The following is a 19,369-nucleotide window of genomic DNA, read 5'->3' as shown; positions in this document are numbered from 1 at the left end:
GGCACCGCTTCCTTCACACAGGGTGTGATTTTTTTTTACTACAGTTGGAGCCCTCGCAGGAAAGTGGAATTCCTCGTCTATAAGCAGAGCCGAGCGCCTGGCAGAGCGTTAGAGGGAACTCACTAACGCTCTGGACCAGGGCTAATTATGATCCTATCTACATTCTTGAACACTCCAAAAAATAGTGTGTGTAGTTAGTTCCATGTTAAAGTCTCAAACATCTTGATAAATGTATATTACTCTATATACAAAGTGTTTATCCCAAAGCTACAGATGTTATCCCACCATACGGACCCTTTGTGTTCAGTAATATTCCGTATTGTTCAATTAATAAATGTTGCAATCTGGTCTGTCAGAATATCACTGTATATATTAGCCCCATTTAGAACCTCTCCCTCCACTATGTAGCTCCGAGGTGAGGTCCTACGTGGCCCTGTGCCGTTTGAGCAGGACATTTTCGAATATTTTCCACTTTACATGTTTCTTACCCCTTTCTGCACATCTTATCCAAAAAGTAAAGGTTTTCTGAAATGCTCTCAGATGTTTTAACTTCTAGCGCACAATAAAATCTATCCAACGAGTTGAAAAAAAGCGTTTAAATAGCTTCTCTCCTCCGCCGGTTCCATAATATTATGCATTAGGAAGGTGCAATTCAACATTTCATCAGTAGGGGAATCAGCAATGTAGCCTCTGCGGGCGCAACTTCCGGGTATGTCTTAAAAACATTTAGGAGAGAAGCTATTTAAACACTTTTTTCAACTCGTTGGATAGATTTTATTGCGCGCTAGAACATCTGAGAGCATTTTAGAAAACCTTTACTTTTTGGATAGGATGTGCAGAAAGGGGTAACAAAAAAAAACCATGTGAAGTGGACAATATTCGAAAATGTCCTGCTCAAACGACACCCACAAACGTGAAACCTCATATCATAGCTATATAGCGGAGGGAGAGGTTCCGATTGGAGCTGTACACATATCATTCAACGGGTGTAAGTGGCGCTGATGCAGCAGGTAAACGCCGGTATTACACCCCATGTATTCCAGGAAATACAATGACGTTCATCCACAGACGGGATTAAACACTTCTTTATTAAACTATACTTAACATCAAGAGAACACCAACACCCCGTATGTACGGATAACATCTATGGCTTTAAGATAATCACTTTATATTTACAATGTATACAGACATGTAGACGCACGAGCCTTAAAACACAGAAAACCACACTATTTGGGAAAGTGCAGGTGACCGCAGGTATTACACTCCAAGTGAATGTGGAAATAGAACAGCGTTCAGACACATACACGCGTCTTTATTCAACGTCACGTAATATTACGGAACAAACCTGACCCGTATGGACGGGTAACATCCGTGGCTTTGGGTTTAAACGCTTTATGTGTTGGATTGGGTTCATTTATGGGGATTTACGAGCCGTTTAAAATTACCAACAAGACTCGATCACCATAAATAAAATCCCTGACCAAAATTGACCCAAGATCCTAAATAGATTATAAATCTACATGAATGTTATGTATGGCAGGGTTAGATCTACAAACCCCCACACAGCGAGTGTGGTTTAAGCCAGGTTTAAACTTTGGGTGACAATTTAGTTGTGATCATTTGGAACAAATGTTTGTTTGATGCAATAGCCTTGGATGAAGACTATTATAGAAGTATTTTATCACCTTTGACTTATTTGCATATCTATGAGGTAAAAGTCAGAATCGATAAAATGACTAGTTTGATGTATTTTTCTCCCTCGGTTGTAAAACACAATATTTCATATTTATGTCCATTTTGGTGTCATAATACTTCAGTCCTAGAACACCTCGAATGCTTAAATAATAATGGTGTTAAATATCGGTGGATAAAAACGTGTCATGTTGATATAAATCAAACATCAGTTTTACCTTCCACAGTGGGAGCAGAGTCGCACGTTGCAAACAAACTAACTGTTGGAACCAGACGTGGTCCGCCTGCGTTCAATTTAAACCCGTATCACATCCGGTCTAGAGCCCCGCCTACTGGATCCGGTGGGTTGAACACGTACGTGGACGTATCATTTCCGTTTCCGTTTTCCAACCGGATCTTCACCCTGCAGAGTGAATTGATCCTCAGACTAATCAACACTAAATCATCTACTGCTGTGTGGAGGATGCAGTGGTGTAAAGTAACGAAGTACATTTACTCAAGTACTGTACGTACTTACATTTTGAGGTGTTTGTGCTTTATTTGAGTATTTCCAATTTCCAAAACTTTTACTTCTACTCCACTACATCTCAGAGGCAAATATTGTACTTTTACTCCACTACAATTATTTGAAAATATTAGTTACTAGTTACTTTGTAAATGTTTATTATTATTACAAAACATACATTAACCATTTCAGCCCTATGCAAATAGCCGATCTACAAGCTCACAACGAGTAGAAAAGCGTTGCGTTGTTGTGAGCTTGTAGATTGGCTATTTTCAAAGCATTTTCATACATTTTGGAAACTTGTGAAATGGCACATTCTGCAAAATGAGTACTTAATTACTTTCAGTACTTACGTATATTTTAATACGAATACTTTTGTACTGGTAAATGTTGAATTCCGCACTTACAGAGTATTTCTACATTGCAGTATTGATACTTAATAAGTAAAACATGTTAGTACTTTTTTCACCATTGCTGGTATGGATTCAAAAAGCCACAAACGCGCACACATGCACCCACGTATGGAAGTATTTACTGGACTTTATTGTTTGCAAAGATATTTTCAAACGTCGCAAATATTTTCCATTGGTCACTCGTATTTTCTTTTAACCTCGCAAATATTCTGCATTCCTCACTTGTATTTTTTTTAACCTCGCAAATATTCTGCATTCCTCACTCGTATATTGTAGTGTGCTCACAAAAAAAAATCAGCATTGTAAATATAAAATCAAGCTCTGTAATTACGAGTTATTATTTACACATTTGTCGCCTGCATTTTACAACCTGCTTGCCTGCTTTTTACAACTGAAGCACAAACACACATTTGCGCAATAATGTCCAATTCCTCCCTCTCCAACTTTGTAATTAACACCTGGCAAATAATTTTTATGGCTAATAACTCGCAAATAAATTCACAAATGTTTTGACTGCTTCACTTGTGTTTTCTGGTATCTGCAAGTAAAACAAATCGAGCTCTGTAACTACGAGTTGTTGTTTACACATGTGTGGATTGCTTTTTACAAGTGACGCATGAATTACACTTGTGGATCTCATTTCTACACATGTGTGACTTCTCCTTTCAGTTTGTGGATCGCCTTTTACAAGTGACGCACACATTACGCTTGTGGATCTAATTTCTACACTTGTGTGACTCCTCCTTTCAACTTGTGGCCGCGTGTCATTTGTGACGTATTTTTGTCCAGTCTGAGGCTAGCGTCACTTGCAAAAACAGTGCATCGCGTGTAAACAGTACGTCGTGTGTGTATCATTATTTTGGGGGGTCACGGACTGAAAAGTTTGGGAACCCTTGTTATAGGCTATAGCTATCACAATAATATATCAACAATTAAAACTAGACAAGCTTACAGGAAATGTATAAATTGGTTAGACTTTTTTTAGCACAGTAACAAAATCTCTCCTCACCTTAATGTTGGTGTATCACACAATAAATGCCCAGTTAAAAATTAGCATGATGTCATGTCACATATCAACATGGTGAAACAGCAACCTGTGTGTATTAGCTGTAAGCACTGTGACACCATGATAGATATTCAGATTTGTTCAGATTTGTTATTGTAGGGATAGCCCTTTCGGGTGCAGCATCTAATTTTCGAGGGGGTCCCATAAAAACATTAGCAACAGACAGATACACACATGCAATACAAGTATACAGATACATTCAAACACAGATAGCTTGCTCACCCTCTTCCACCCACCCCACCAACCACCACATCATCAGCTGTTAAACAACAGAAGAGAAGGAAGGGCACAGTGCAACTACTATCAGTGTATATATCCCAACAGGTACAGTCAATTTAGAAGCATATATAGGCCTACACATTATATGTAGTATCAAGGGAAGTCCTGAGGGGTCAGAAGGAGGAAATGGAGCTATGTAGTAGAATGACCTTCGTCCAACCTCTTTAAAGATGTGTGGGACATTAAAGTAAGGATATTGCTAGTGTCTAAGTGAATATGATGATGTATATTGAGCTAATACTGTTTCAAAGAAGGAAGGGCAACTAAAGTAAATGCATTAACGTTTTTGTAATTGCCTTCTTGATTTAGGTTGCAACCAATTGAGTGAGGTGAACATGAGGCAGTGATGAGTTCCATATAGACCTCAAGACGAACCGGCACAAGGAGTCATATAAAACATTAAGAGGCTTAAGATGAGGTTCTGTGGTGGTGTTCTGCATACACAACATCAGCATAATCTATAATAGGAATAGGAATAGGAAGCAACACTTGAGAGATTGTTATTTTCCTAACTTCAAATGAAAAGCAATTAATTGAACGGTAGAGTGAACTCAGGCAACCTAGCTATAGCTACTGTATACATATTATTTTGTTAAAAGAATAGACAGACAGACAGACATAGATTGTCTGCTGTATATCTATGTCTGTCTGTCTGTCTGTCTGTCTGCCTGCCTGCCTGCTGTACATCTATGTCTGTCTGCCAGCTGTATATCTCTGTCTGTCCGTCTGTCTGTCTGTCTGCCTGCTGTACATCTATGTCTGTCTGCCAGCTGTATATCTATGTCTGTCTGTCTGTCTGTCTGTCTGTCTGTCTGTCTGTCTGTCTGTCTGTCTGTCTGTCTGTCTGTCTGTCTGTCTGTCTGTCTGTCTGTCTGTCTGTCTGCCTGCCTGCCTGCTGTACATCTATGTCTGTCTGCCAGCTGTATACCTATGTCTGTCCGTCTGTCTGTCTGTTTTGCGGAATGTTGTGGCATATTGTGGAATACACCAACATTAAGGTGAGGAGAGATAAAAAATAAAAATAAAACTAACTCTCCTGCAGTGTTCACTGCCCCGAGAGGGGATGGGGCGTATGGGAGGGCAATTCTCCTGGACACTATTGGTTGAACGTCTAGGTTGGAGTCTTGTTGTTATGCCAATTACCAAATCCCCCATGTAGCCCCTCCCTGACCAGTGCTGATTGGTCTTGGGTATTAGATGAGTCATCTTGCTTGGTATCTCCCCCAATGACCCCATGTGACCTAGGCAAACATTCAGCAGAATAGAATATCTACAAGTTCATAGATGGAAAAAGAAATGGACCACGTATAGACTTGTTTTTCCCCTTGCACCTAGAGTGCAAGGGTTCTTCTCAGGCCGAGATCCCCCAAAATAATAATAATTGAAATGGGGACCCCCACCCTGACAAGCACTTGGAAACTTATACAATACAGTATTGTATAAGTGTATACAGGGTATCTGCACATTTCTAAAGTTACAATAATGACTTTTAATACCTTTTTAATATACAAGCGGCTTTGTGAGCATGTAGATCAGCAATTTTCAAGTCAAACTAAATATAATGTCTACAATTCCAAGTGCTTGTCAGGGTGGGGGTCCCCATTTCAATTATTATTATTTTGGGGGATCTCGGCCTGAGAAGAACCCTTGCACTCTAGGTCAGAGAAGTGCCATCAGCTGGTCCTCAGTGAGAATGCGGTCCAGACTTGTACCCAAGCATCCCTATTATGGGGTGAACATTTGGTGGAAGTAGCCAGCGTGTTGTGATCTTGTAGATCGGCTATTTTAATATATTTAGTGTACAGCGAAATCAGGAGGGGGCCTAGTATACAGTCCTGGGCTAAGTATATACGGTTTTAGTGATTAACGACCTAACTATGCCGATATCTTCAACAGGGGGTCCGGGACCCCTAGGGGTTCCTCAGAGTTACAGTGTACACAAATCTTTGTGTAAAAGGAAACCCCCCCCCCCCCTATTCTGGAGGGAACATTTGCAGAAAATAGCAGATCTACAAGCCAACAACGCGTGCTGCAAGCTCTCATGGGCATGTAGATCTGCTTTGTTGAAAATAGCCAATCTTCAAGCCAACAACACAGTGCTGCGACACGTGGGCTTGTAGATCAGCTATTTTCGGTTATAGGTTTGGTGTAGAGGGGACACAAGAGCAGACAAAGTATTGAGGGTTAATGTCTGAAAATACACATTATCATGACTCCAACATATGAATAGAAAAGATATGTAAACAAATAAAGAATATTAATTTCCACACCACCGATGAGTGCTGTAAAACAAGTCTATGAATCTATTAAATCTATGAATGAGTTTAATCTGCAACTCAATTAAATTTTTCCTACAATATGTATTGGGGGTCCTTGCTTCATCTCTCTCTCAGCTAAGGGGTCCTTGGTCTGAAAAACAAGTCTATACGTGGTCCATTTCTTTTTCCATCTATGAACTTGTAGATATTCTATTCTGCTGAATGTTTGCCTAGGTCACATGGGGTCATTGGGGGAGATACCAAGCAAGATGACTCATCTAATACCCAAGACCAATCAGCACTGGTCAGGGAGGGGCTACATGGGGGATTTGGTAATTGGCATAACAACAAGACTCCAACCTAGACGTTCAACCAATAGTGTCCAGGAGAATTGCCCTCCCATACGCCCCATCCCCTCTCGGGGCAGTGAACACTGCAGGAGAGTTAGTTTTATTTTTATTTTTTATCTCTCCTCACCTTAATGTTGGTGTATTCCACAATATGGCACAACATTCCGCAAAACAAACAGACAGACGGACAGACATAGATGTACAGCTGGCAGACAGACATAGATGTACAGCAGGCAGGCAGGCAGACAGACAGACAGACAGACAGACAGACAGACATAGATATACAGCAGACAATCTATGTCTGTCTGTCTATTCTTTTAACAAAATAATATGTATACAGTAGCTATAGCTAGGTTGCCTGAGTTCACTCTACCGTTCAATTAATTGCTTTTCATTTGAAGTTAGGAAAATAACAATCTCTCAAGTGTTGCTTCCTATTCCTATTCCTATTATACTGTAGATTATGCTGATGTTGTGTATGCAGAACACCACCACAGAACCTCATCTTAAGCCTCTTAATGTTTTATATGACTCCTTGTGCCGGTTCGTCTTGAGGTCTATATGGAACTCATCACTGCCTCATGTTCACCTCACTCAATTGGTTGCAACCTAAATCAAGAAGGCAATTACAAAAACGTTAATGCATTTACTTTAGTTGCCCTTCCTTCTTTGAAACAGTATTAGCTCAATATACATCATCATATTCACTTAGACACTAGCAATATCCTTACTTTAATGTCCCACACATCTTTAAAGAGGTTGGACGAAGGTCATTCTACTACATAGCTCCATTTCCTCCTTCTGACCCCTCAGGACTTCCCTTGATACTACATATAATGTGTAGGCCTATATATGCTTCTAAATTGACTGTACCTGTTGGGATATATACACTGATAGTAGTTGCACTGTGCCCTTCCTTCTCTTCTGTTGTTTAACAGCTGATGATGTGGTGGTTGGTGGGGTGGGTGGAAGAGGGTGAGCAAGCTATCTGTGTTTGAATGTATCTGTATACTTGTATTGCATGTGTGTATCTGTCTGTTGCTAATGTTTTTATGGGACCCCCTCGAAAATTAGATGCTGCACCCGAAAGGGCTATCCCTACAATAACAAATCTGAACAAATCTGAATATCTATCATGGTGTCACAGTGCTTACAGCTAATACACACAGGTTGCTGTTTCACCATGTTGATATGTGACATGACATCATGCTAATTTTTAACTGGGCATTTATTGTGTGATACACCAACATTAAGGTGAGGAGAGATTTTGTTACTGTGCTAAAAAAAGTCTAACCAATTTATACATTTCCTGTAAGCTTGTCTAGTTTTAATTGTTGATATATTATTGTGATAGCTATAGCCTATAACAAGGGTTCCCAAACTTTTCAGGCCGTGACCCCCCAAAATAATGATACACACACGACGTACTGTTTACACGCGATGCACTGTTTTTGCAAGTGACGCTAGCCTCAGACTGGACAAAAATACGTCACAAATGACACGCGGCCACAAGTTGAAAGGAGGAGTCACACAAGTGTAGAAATTAGATCCACAAGCGTAATGTGTGCGTCACTTGTAAAAGGCGATCCACAAGCTGAAAGGAGGAGAAGTCACACATGTGTAGAAATGAGATCCACAAGTGTAATTCATGCGTCACTTGTAAAAAGCAATCCACACATGTGTAAACAACAACTCGTAGTTACAGAGCTCGATTTTTTTTACTTGCAGATACCAGAAAACACAAGTGAAGCAGTCAAAACATTTGTGAATTTATTTGCGAGTTATTAGCCATAAAAATTATTTGCCAGGTGTTAATTACAAAGTCGGAGAGGGAGGAATTGGACATTATTGCGCAAATGTGTGTTTGTGCTTCAGTTGTAAAAAGCAGGCAAGCAGGTTGTAAAATGCAGGCGACAAATGTGTAAATAATAACTCGTAATTACAGAGCTTGATTTTATATTTACAATGCTGATTTTTTTTTGTGAGCACACTACAATATACGAGTGAGGAATGCAGAATATTTGCGAGGTTAAAAAAAATACAAGTGAGGAATGCAGAATATTTGCGAGGTTAAAAGAAAATACGAGTGACCAATGGAAAATATTTGCGACGTTTGAAAATATCTTTGCAAACAATAAAGTCCAGTAAATACTTCCATACCCACGCACGTACGCACCCACACACACACTCACGCTCACGCTCTCACACACACACACGCACACGCGCACGCACACGCGCGCGCACGCGCACACACACACACACACACACACACACACACACACACACACACACACACACACACACACACTCTTCCTGTGATAGTAGGCGAGTGGTGGAAGAAGTAGCTTATATTCAAACTTTTATATTAACTTAAATTATTATAAACAAATGATAAACTTGTTATAGTAAAAGTAGTGATAATATAAATACTCTGTTACAAGTAAAAGTCCATCTATTCTCAATTTGCATGAGTGAAAATAATAATAAAACATGTTGGACATTCAGCTGATATGTGATTCTTCTTGTAGTTTAAATCGTGCATACTTAATGAGACAATTTATTTGAATACATCTATTTAAAACCACACATCAATATGAGCTTGTTTTATTTATAGCTTTTGTTTCTCAAAGTGGGGTCCGAGGACCCCCAGGGGTCCTTGTGGAGGTCTGGGGGTCCCCAGCCAAATTATTTAATACAGCATCACAATCATTTTAACCACTTTATCCATATTAAATATCAGATATACAAGCTCACAGCGCGTCACTGATATTTTAGAAATGTTTTGAAAAATCTCGAAAATGTGTGGGAAACGTTTGATAAACTTTAATTTCTTAACATAAATCTTCTCTTCTGGGGGTCCCTGGGGGTCCCTGGCACAACATCACTTCAGATGGGGGTCCGTGGCCAAATGCATACATTAATTTGTGGGTCCTTGACATGAAACAAGTAAGGAGGAAATTACCTACCTGTGTTCTATCCTGGAGGCAACCCTCTCCGGAAACAAAAACGCCGAAAAAGTGAACAAAAAGGTCATCCAAGCAATACGCTATTTGTGGAGGATTGATCGTCTAGTCAGTAAGAATACTCTGAAAATTCTTGCAGGGGCCCTCATACAAGGTCATTATGATTATGCATGCACTTCATGGTATCACAACACCTCCAAGGCCTTAAAAACAAGGCTCCAAACATCCCAAAACAAACTTGTAAGGCTACTACTTGACCTCAATCACAAAACCCATCTAACCCATGCTCATTTTGCTAGGATTGGATGGCTTAGGGTTGAGGACAGAGTACAGCAACTTGCTATGGGCCTGGTCTTCAAGATACACCACAACATTGGGATCCCCCTGTATTTGTCAAAATACTTCCAAAATGTTAATGAAGTCCATAATCATAACACCAGAGGCAGCTCCACAAATCATGTTCAACCCAGATTTGGCTCAACAAAGGGAATGAACTCGTTCTCATGTTATTCATAAAAAATGTGGAATGCCCTACCAAAAGGAGTAAAGGAGTGTAAAACCCTACTCACTTTCAAAACTGCCTTAAAGTTACACCTTCAGGAGGCTGCAATTGAAAGATGGCCCCTGTCCAAGTCCTAACCTACCCCCCCCCCTCTCTCTTTCTTCTTTTGTACATATTTTTCACTCTTCATACCAGTAACCTGTAAACTGATTGTATGACATTCTATAGTAGTGTATATATCTGTCTGTCTCTTACATGTCATCATGATTTGTGTGCGTGGGGAACTCATTTGAAACAAGCTCAGTGCTGTTATCTTCCAGTTTAGTAGACCTCGTATTGTGAATTTGTACTTCCATGTACTGTTGTTCTCATGTCTTACTAAATAAAGTACATCAATCAATCAATCAATCAAACAGTGTGAGAACCACTGGTTTATAGCAGCCATAGCCAGACACATGTAGTGTCTTCTGATGGACACTAGATGGCGTCTGAACAGGAGTTTTGCCAAGTGCTGCTGGAAAAGGAAACCAGCATCTTATCTCCATTAAGATGGTCAAAGTAGGAAGAAAAAGTACATTTAGATTCACATGTATGAAATATTACCCAAACTATTCTCTGACAGTGGTGGAAGAAGTACTCAGATATTTTACTTAAAAGTAGCAATACCGCAATACGATGCCAAAATACTAATCAGAATATCAGAAAAATGGAGCATTTTCCTGATTTTTTGGTGGGCTAGAAAATTGGAAAAATGAAGACATTCTTTGATTTTTATTCTGGGATGAAAAAATGGGGGGAAAAACTATTTTGAGCTTTTCTCAGTGTCAGTCCCAAAATACTAAGCAGAATATCAGAAAAATGGAGCATTTTCCAGATTTTTTTGTGGGCTAGAAAATTGGAAAAATGAAGCAATGTTTTATTTAGGTTCTGAAACGAAAATCAGTAAAATAGACTTTTCAGAAGTGAATTCGAATTGAATCTCAGATTATACTAAAATACCCCCACACCTCAAAGTGCCTATGGGATCTTAGTATAATCTGAGCTTCAATTTGGAAGTGACTATTTGAAAAATGAAGCAATGTTTTATTTGGGTTCTGAAAGTAAAATCAGTCAAATAATTGTTTCAGAAGTGAATTGGAATTGAATGTCAGATTATACTAAGATCCCCCGACCAAATACCACATCAACACCACAAGATGTCAGTATAACACGCAAGACGGCAAACAGTGGATTCACCGCAAATAAACCGACCAAAAATAATGACAGCTCTCTCCCCAGACCAATAAACAGCACATTTATTTATGTAAGCCATCAATTGATTGAAATAATTTTGAGTCACACTTTGCCTCCGTGGTAGGTCAGGCATACAGCCTACTTAAATTGCTTTCAAAAATGTGCTAGGCCTATAATTTATAGCCTAATGCATTCTTTAGCCATGACACGTGTGTATGTCCGCCAACAAAGACAATATCACACTTAACTGTGTGTGTGTGTGAGCCAAATAAAGACACAGTGACAGCTGTGCGTAACAGCGCTGTCTGTGAAACCGGAGACAAACCTACAACTGGTGCAATTCCTCAAATCCCCCAGACAGACCCCTAAACGGTTCACCAGACCACCAGTACACAGACAGAATGCCCTGAAACTTTGAGAGTGAGAGGTGTAGTGTCTTCTCTCTCCTATGGTTCACCATGGTTGCCTTGTGCGTAAAAGGACACCTTTTTGTAACTGTGCTCTGTTTTGCGGTCGTCGCCGTGCTGGACGCGCAGTATGAGGGCTATAACTTTAGGAATTTCCCAAAGGAAGACCTCATGCCCCTTAATGCCGCCTATGGACTGGCCCTGGACCACTATGAGGCTGGGAACTGGACAGAGTCGATCCGTCATATGGAAGTGAGCTTGCGCTTGCGTAGGCTCCTGAGAGACAGTGTGAGATATTGTGCGCGCCACTGTAATAAGAGTTGTGACGAAGAGGATCGAGCCTCGTTTGAGGGAGACTGGGCCGCGCGGGTTTACAGGAGCGTTCTGACCAAAGCGTCGTGTCTGAAGAAATGTAGGGAACACTTCCCTGCGCTGACATTGCCTTATCCGAGGGCAGAGGTTTTGGACGACTTTGATAAAAGGTCCCCCTATCGATATCTCTACTTCGCCTACGCCAAGGTATGGTTTCAAACTATCAGGCTATTATTATTATTATTATTATTTATTTATTTATTTTTTAATTTGTATACATTTTTTATTATATTGAATTAATATTATTAATTCAATATTTATGCAAGTAAGGCATAAGAAATGGCATGCCGACAATGCAGCCTGAGCTTAATCAACCACTGGAATCTGCTATCCTTCATATCTAATCTAGACCTCTATTAACATCACTAATGATTTCATCAAGTCCATATCAATAATCTTTATTATCCTTGAAGGGGGAAATTGCCTTGCAACAAGCACACAATTACAAACAATTACAACTCTAAGACAAAAGTAAGACTACAGAGGTAAACCAGATAAAAACTCTAGAGTTGCATCATGATCTAAGGCAGTGTTTCTAAACCTTTTTTGGGCCATTGTCCCTATCCAATATCAAGGTCCTTTACTGCCCCCAACACCCAATTAACATGTAAGCATGCTTATATCATTTAGAAAATATCTTATTGATTTCCAAATATCCCAGGGAGGAAAAAAAAGAAGAAGCCTGTTACGAATATAAGTAGAATTGTATATGGATGTCTTGACATCCCTGTGACAGGCCGTACAGGGCTGTGACAGGGCCTGACATCCCTGTGACAGGGCTGTGACAGTAACAGGCCTGGCACAGCCCTGTCACAGGGACACCATGGCCCTGTCACAGCAACTGATCATGATACTGACATCATCAGTTTTATTCTCAGTATCATGGTACAGAATCATGTCAGTATCATAGTATCATGGTCAGTATCATGTCAGTATCATAGCATCATGGTCAGTATCATGTCAGTATCATGGTCATGCATGGTCAGTATCATGTCAGTATCACAATGTCAGTATCATGGTCAGGTCTACCATGTTTTAAGCCACATTTCACTACAGTGCCAGAATTTTCCAAGCAAAATAATTAGATCTCAAATAAAAATCTGGGGTAGAACAGTAAACTTACATGATGCAGCTTTAAATGCTGACGTATTTCAACTTTACTAACTGAAGGCTAATATACAGTACTTAAGAACGCTTCAATCTTCAGGGAATATTATCAGAAAAATGTCAAATCTGCTTTAAGGTCGTAGGTTCAAATCGTCCTGCTTCTTTACTCTGAAGCATGTTTTGAAGACTAAAATCCAGAAACTATACACTTAAAAGCACTAAAGAAAAACGTGTGTCAATGTGTGGATTTCGGAGGGGCAAATTAAAAAAATGGTGATAAACCTGCCCCATATTTGCATTCTGGGCCCTGATTGGTCCCTCACAACTTCGGAGGGATATCAATGTTTACGTATAAATCAGTGAATTGATCCCAGTCTGCTGCTTTCAATCAACGTAATGAACGTCACAACGAGCCTGGTTCCAGACTAATCTTGCCCTTGGCAGATTAGGATCAGGTGCACCATAAAGATCTGATTTCTCTCCCTTTAAAATGTTTATCTTACTGTGTGAACATGTTTGCCTGAAAACAAATCTTTGACATTTTTCATAGTTTTAGAAATATACTCCTTTAAAAGTTTTGGCACCTCAAAAAATACTTTCACCTAGAAACTCCATTCACACTTTTTATAATTCATCTTACAGTGGACACAAATGCTTGAAATTGTACTCTAAAATGTTTTGTAGTTTTTGAGATATTTAAAGCGTACATCTGAAAACGTTGGCACCTCGCTGTTCCTTCATACTTTAACCTATAAACTTGATTCACAATTTAAAAATTCCACCTTACTGTGGACATGCATGCTTGAGATTTTTACTTTGAAATAATTTGTAGTTTTTGAAATATTAAACTTCAAGCGCCCAATGTATTGTCAATGGCAATAGCCGTTTAAAGGAGAAAAAAGTTAGTAAAACCATGGGAGCCAGATTGCTCAGATGCTAAGTTTCCTGTGCTAGGATTCAATCGCATGACCTTGTGGTCTGAAGTCAAGAGCTCTTCCAACTGAGCTACCCAAGCACACCAAGCATTGTACATTGACATTCCATGAACGTGATGGGTCATTCCCCCAAATAAACTAATAAAGGCATTGGCTCATGCACATGCTTATTGTCAGCAACAGCCAAGAACACAGGAGTCTATCCCTATTAACAAGCTCAATAGTTCACTGAGTACAGACACTCTCTTCATGATCCATAGGCCCTTGGTTCAGAAAATTCAACATTTGACACAATTAACGCTTTCAGTATAATTTCAATGTTAGGTTTCAACATGGATTCAATATTTCTGCCTAACCATATTTCGGCATTGATTCACTCATATTTCTCTATTTGGGCATCCAGTCCAAAGGATATTTTTTTTTACAGATACCTTTACAATCCAAATTCTTTTCTATATACAGTATAGTCCAGTGGTTCCCAAACGTTTTCAGCTGAGATACACTTTTTCTTTGTGCATCCCTGGGAAAATTGTGAGCTTGTAGATCTGCTATTTTCACTATTTTGTAAAGGTTTTCAATGCAAGGTTGGGAAACACTGACACAGGCATTATCACTTACCCTAATTACATTGTGACGTCTACTGTCACAGTGACATCTACTACTATGTGTAGCTAAGCTTCCATTAGCAAAATAAATCTAATAATATAATAATAATAAAATTAATTTCCAGGCAGAGCATTGCGAAGGACTCCAGTTAATGATGAACCCTATATACTTTGTTGACCGTGGTCATTCAGGGGTCCGTACTTGGCCCCTTCCTTTCGCCGAAAAATCTCTTTGCCTCCACAATCCGAAAGTTCGCCTATTTTCGCAGAATGTTCACCAATTATTATGACATTCCCAGAGTATAGGGACGCTAGGATTCATGCGGTGACAGTACTTCTGTCTTGTTTTGTCCTCACAGCTAAATGACCTGCAGACGGCGGTTCCATGTGCCCACACATACCTCCAGAAGAACCCTGGAGACCAGGAGATCAAACAGCTCATAGAGCATTACCACACCCAGTATGACCTGGATGGCTACCTCACTGACCTTGAAGCACCAGCATACGAGGTGAGATAGAGGGCTATGGATGCTGTCACAGCCCACAAGGTTTTATAAGAAACACTTACACCATTTATACTTCGATCGATGGGCCTCAAGGTCCATCCTTGAGGGGGTTCCAGGTGGTCTATGCCCCAGATATAAATGATAATTAGCTAGGAACCAAATGTACTGTTACAGGTCTGAAACTCTGAGTGTACAAAACACTGTCAGAGCCTAAAGCATACCAAAGTGGGGGTCCTTGAAATTAAAAGGATCTGCTATCTTCACCAAATGTTTGCCCCAGACTACTAGGGTCGCTAGGGTTCATGTGGTTAAAGGTTGCCTACATCACAATGCCCTCCAAGCTTTTATTTTCCTTCGCGTTTTGCCCAAAAAGAAAGCCTGGACCAAGCTGTTGAAATGTCTGGCATAGGAAGTGGGAGTCAACCTCCAAATGTTGTGACATCAGGGCTCTCAATGCTGCACATAGGGGGAGGAGGGGGGGGGGGGGGGGGGAGGGGGGCGCGGAGCGGGCGCACAGATCGGTGAACCAATGGGAGCCCACGGATGTTATTATGTTATAGATTTTCAATCCGGCCCTCTAGACCAGATATCCGACGCGCTGGGGCAGGCTACAATGCCTGTGAATTACGCCCAAGTTATGGTAAACTATGAAAGACCATAGCGGTAGTTTTGACATCACATCGTTCATTCTCTGGACAGTCACACCAACAAGTTCTTCTGACAGTGTTACTGATTCCGTTTCCTAGATCTCCTTCCTGAATGCAGTGAAACTCATCGGTTCAGAAGACTACAAAGGCGGTGTGGAATACATGGAGAAAGCTCTGAGACAATCCCTTGAGGAGCATGCACTGTGTCAGGCCGAATGTGAGGTCACCGCTCGCGTCGCGCCAGCCAGCGATCTCTTCTCAGTCTTGGCAGGTGAGTATGCACAGTCAGTAAAGCTGTGGTTTTCAAGCTCACAACCTGTCACATCGCAAGACGTGAGTTTGTACATCTGTTATTTTTCACACCAAAAAAATCACCAATCAAATCAAATCAAATTAAATCAAATATATTATATATATATATTTACTATTTATTTATATAGTATGTTTAAAAACAACTCACATTGTACCAAAGTGCAATGTGAGTGCCCAAAATAGGAACACCAGGTTGAAAGTAGTTAAGATGTTTTTAGGGTATGGAATTTGCCTCTCAATTGGGAAATGAGTGTGTTATACTTTTTGTATAGTCATATATACTGTAGTGTGCCTTGGCACACCGTTTGGGAACCAGTGCTCTATAGTGTTCATTCAGACATTTTGTCACTGCCCTGTGTGAATGCTCAGAAATAATCGGACCTTTCTGAGCATAAAGAGGATCTCTGCTGTTTCCACAGATGCGTATATTGAAGCGTTAAGGTGCAAGGTGGGATGTGAGGAGAAGCTGATGCCTAATGTTGGTGGCTACTTTGTGGAGAAATTCATAGCCACAATTTACCATTACCTACAATATGCTTATTATAAATGTAAGTATAGCCTACCACTGATAATGAGTGACAGCTAACCCATTCTCTGATATCTATTTATTGCTCTTATTAACACTTTCTAATATGCTTTCCAATGCTACCCATACATACAATAGAGCAGTGTTCTTCAACTAGATTGACTGGGGCCCAAAAGAACATCATCAGTAGAAGTAACACATTTTGAGAGCAGAGCTAGTTTCATAAACGCTGCAAGAGTGCATTAAGCTTACCGTAGTTATTATCCATCGCACAATGGTGTTGCTTGCGATAAGAACAACTCTACAAGCTAACAATGCATTGCACTGTAACACATTTTGTTATACATTTGGCATTAGTGTATAAAAGTAGCAGGTAGAACAGTCATGTGTGTTGTGTGTCTCTCTGACAGCAAATCAAGGTAGCAGTGCAGTTCCCTGTGCCTCCAGCTACCAGCTCTTTGAACCCGAGGACCAGGTCATGACTAAAAACCTACAGTACTACCAGGCCTATGAGCAACAGTGGGGTCTAAATCCAACCCACTTCAAACCCAGAACGGTAATAGGACAGCACCGCTGTCTATTCCAAAACCATACCCTTGGTATTATGTACACATATGAATAGGTCTATCTATTATTTAGCAGTGTACTGTATAGTCAGTATCATGGTCAGTATCATGGCACTATCATGGTAAGTTCAAAAGAATAAAAGTCAGCACAGTTGGACTTCATCAGGTCCCCCTGATGGAGAGATGAAGGCCAAATGTATGCCAGTATCATGTCAGTATCATGGTAGTATCATGGTCAGTTGCATTGTGTCATGTCTGTTACTGGTTAAAGGGACCTTTTCTTAAAGATTTGGAGAATAAATGATGGAGACAGAAATTAGGCTACATGATAATTACCTGAGATGATTGAACAGTGATGTGAACTGTGAATGTAATGTCATACACTGGTTATTTATTTGTGCCTATTTAAATAGGAGGCTGTTAAGTACTTCAACCAGACTACCACATTGAGACAGATGCTAGCGTTTGCTGAAAGCTACTTACTAATGGATGATGAGGTAAAAGTACACATTGGACTGTTGAAGACAGTTTATGTATACTGGTGTGAATGAAGAATGCTAATATTAGTACCGATACTGGATTCAACTACCGATAGTGTTTGTTTGTTTATTGAGTTGCATTGCAATGTATTATTGATTGTCATTTATATAATTCATCTTTACCTTCACTTTGTTTACTAAGTATAAATGTGTCCTCTGTAACATCTCATTGATCTAGGTAGAGCTGTTCACAATATTTCACATTATTGTAATCAACTACTAGATCAATCATATCACCAAAGGCATATCTTTACACATAACTCAAAAGTGGAGATTCATGAAAAATTCTGTGGCTTGCTTAACATGTTGATGTTTGTTAATCGAAAAATTCAGAGATCAGTCACCAAAATGACCTAAAATGTATGATGTAAAATCATTGTACGAGAGTTGAACCAGTTAAACATTTGGAGCAGTTGAACAAGCATTCCATTTCCTCATTGAAATCTATCCAAACCTAACTGATGAAGGCTGGATAGCCGAAACATTTGTCATCTTGTCAATTTGAGGCCTATAGAACCATACAAAATATGGACTTTTATTTCTGAGTGCGACTCTCCAAACCAAAATCACAATTTTCTCCAAATGATACAACAAAATCAATCACAATCATCTTACCAGTGGATCATGCACCATACAATTTGAGCAAAAATATATAATGATAATCCCCAAAAAGCAGCTACAAATCATGTTTGACAAAATAACTTCTTTGGATGTTTTCCAGGATTTCTTTGGTCCAGAGGAAGCTGCGATGGGGGCCGCAGAGTCACCCGATGTTGAGTTTGAGGGTCCAGGAGACTACGAAGAGTCCATCTACGCTAAGTGGTCACAGCCGAAGGGCAAAGGAGACACTGCGGATGCACGAATGACAGCAAGGGGACCTTGAAACTAATTCATGTGAAACTGTAGAGAGGCATTAGCCTACACCAAAACAAGAAGAAGAAAGAAGTATCCTTCTTGAACAGAAGCCGCAGTTGGTGTAAATGTCATGATTTCTGGAGAGATATTTTGTGGTTGAGTTTTTCAAATGTAATAGACCAATTATTTGTTTACTAACATTGAGACTGGACGCACAGGTGATTGTTTCACGCAATCAATTCCCAACCTGTTGTTTCGGGGTGCGCTGGTTTCAGCACACCCCAAACCCCTCTTGTGTGTTGGCTAGTGAGGCGCGTCCTAGCGATACCTGATAGAATGGGTTTCATTGCACGCATACTGGTTGCACGCATTCTGGTTCTTATCAGTGTGACGTCGTCTGTTAAGGGGTCTATTAGTTCTGTGCATTTTCCAGAAGGTGGCATTCCCATTTCCTGTTCCGGAAACACATATGAAGGTGTTTGTGTGTTTCCAGGTCAAATCTGCAGCTAATCCAATCAAATGAAGCTATGAAAATAGCTTCATTTGAGCAGGAAATGGGAACTGCTGTCATGCACTGCGCCTATTTGAGCATCACAAACCAATTGCCAATGAGCTCCACTAATTTGGAGTGATGGCAGACATCTCTATGGTTGGGGGACATCTCCAAATCATGTTGAAACTATCCGGATAGATTGCAGTCCTAATGAGAGGATAAATATTCTCTCTCTTTT

At 40.1% G+C, this 19,369-nt stretch overlaps 1 protein-coding gene across 1 annotated transcript; it reads left to right on the top strand.

Moving 5' to 3' along the window:
• The first annotated feature begins 11,718 nt into the window (after positions 1-11,718).
• Positions 11,719-19,340, top strand: LOC311060586 (endoplasmic reticulum protein SC65-like). Its single transcript, XM_084078815.1, has 7 exons — positions 11,719-12,187; positions 15,047-15,196; positions 15,940-16,111; positions 16,572-16,700; positions 17,089-17,234; positions 17,658-17,741; positions 18,505-19,340. Exons 1-7 carry the CDS (start codon positions 11,720-11,722, stop codon positions 18,664-18,666), a joined length of 1,311 nt encoding a protein of 436 aa, XP_083934941.1. The 5' UTR covers position 11,719; the 3' UTR covers positions 18,667-19,340.
• The last annotated feature ends 29 nt before the right edge of the window (positions 19,341-19,369 follow it).

The sequence above is a fragment of the Gymnoscopelus microlampas genome (genome assembly GCF_963454915.1).
Source record: "Gymnoscopelus microlampas genome assembly, chromosome: 14".
Lineage (NCBI taxonomy): Eukaryota > Metazoa > Chordata > Actinopteri > Myctophiformes > Myctophidae > Gymnoscopelus > Gymnoscopelus microlampas.
Note: the sequence above shows the minus strand (reverse complement) of the source record. Positions and strands in the feature narration are given on the sequence as shown.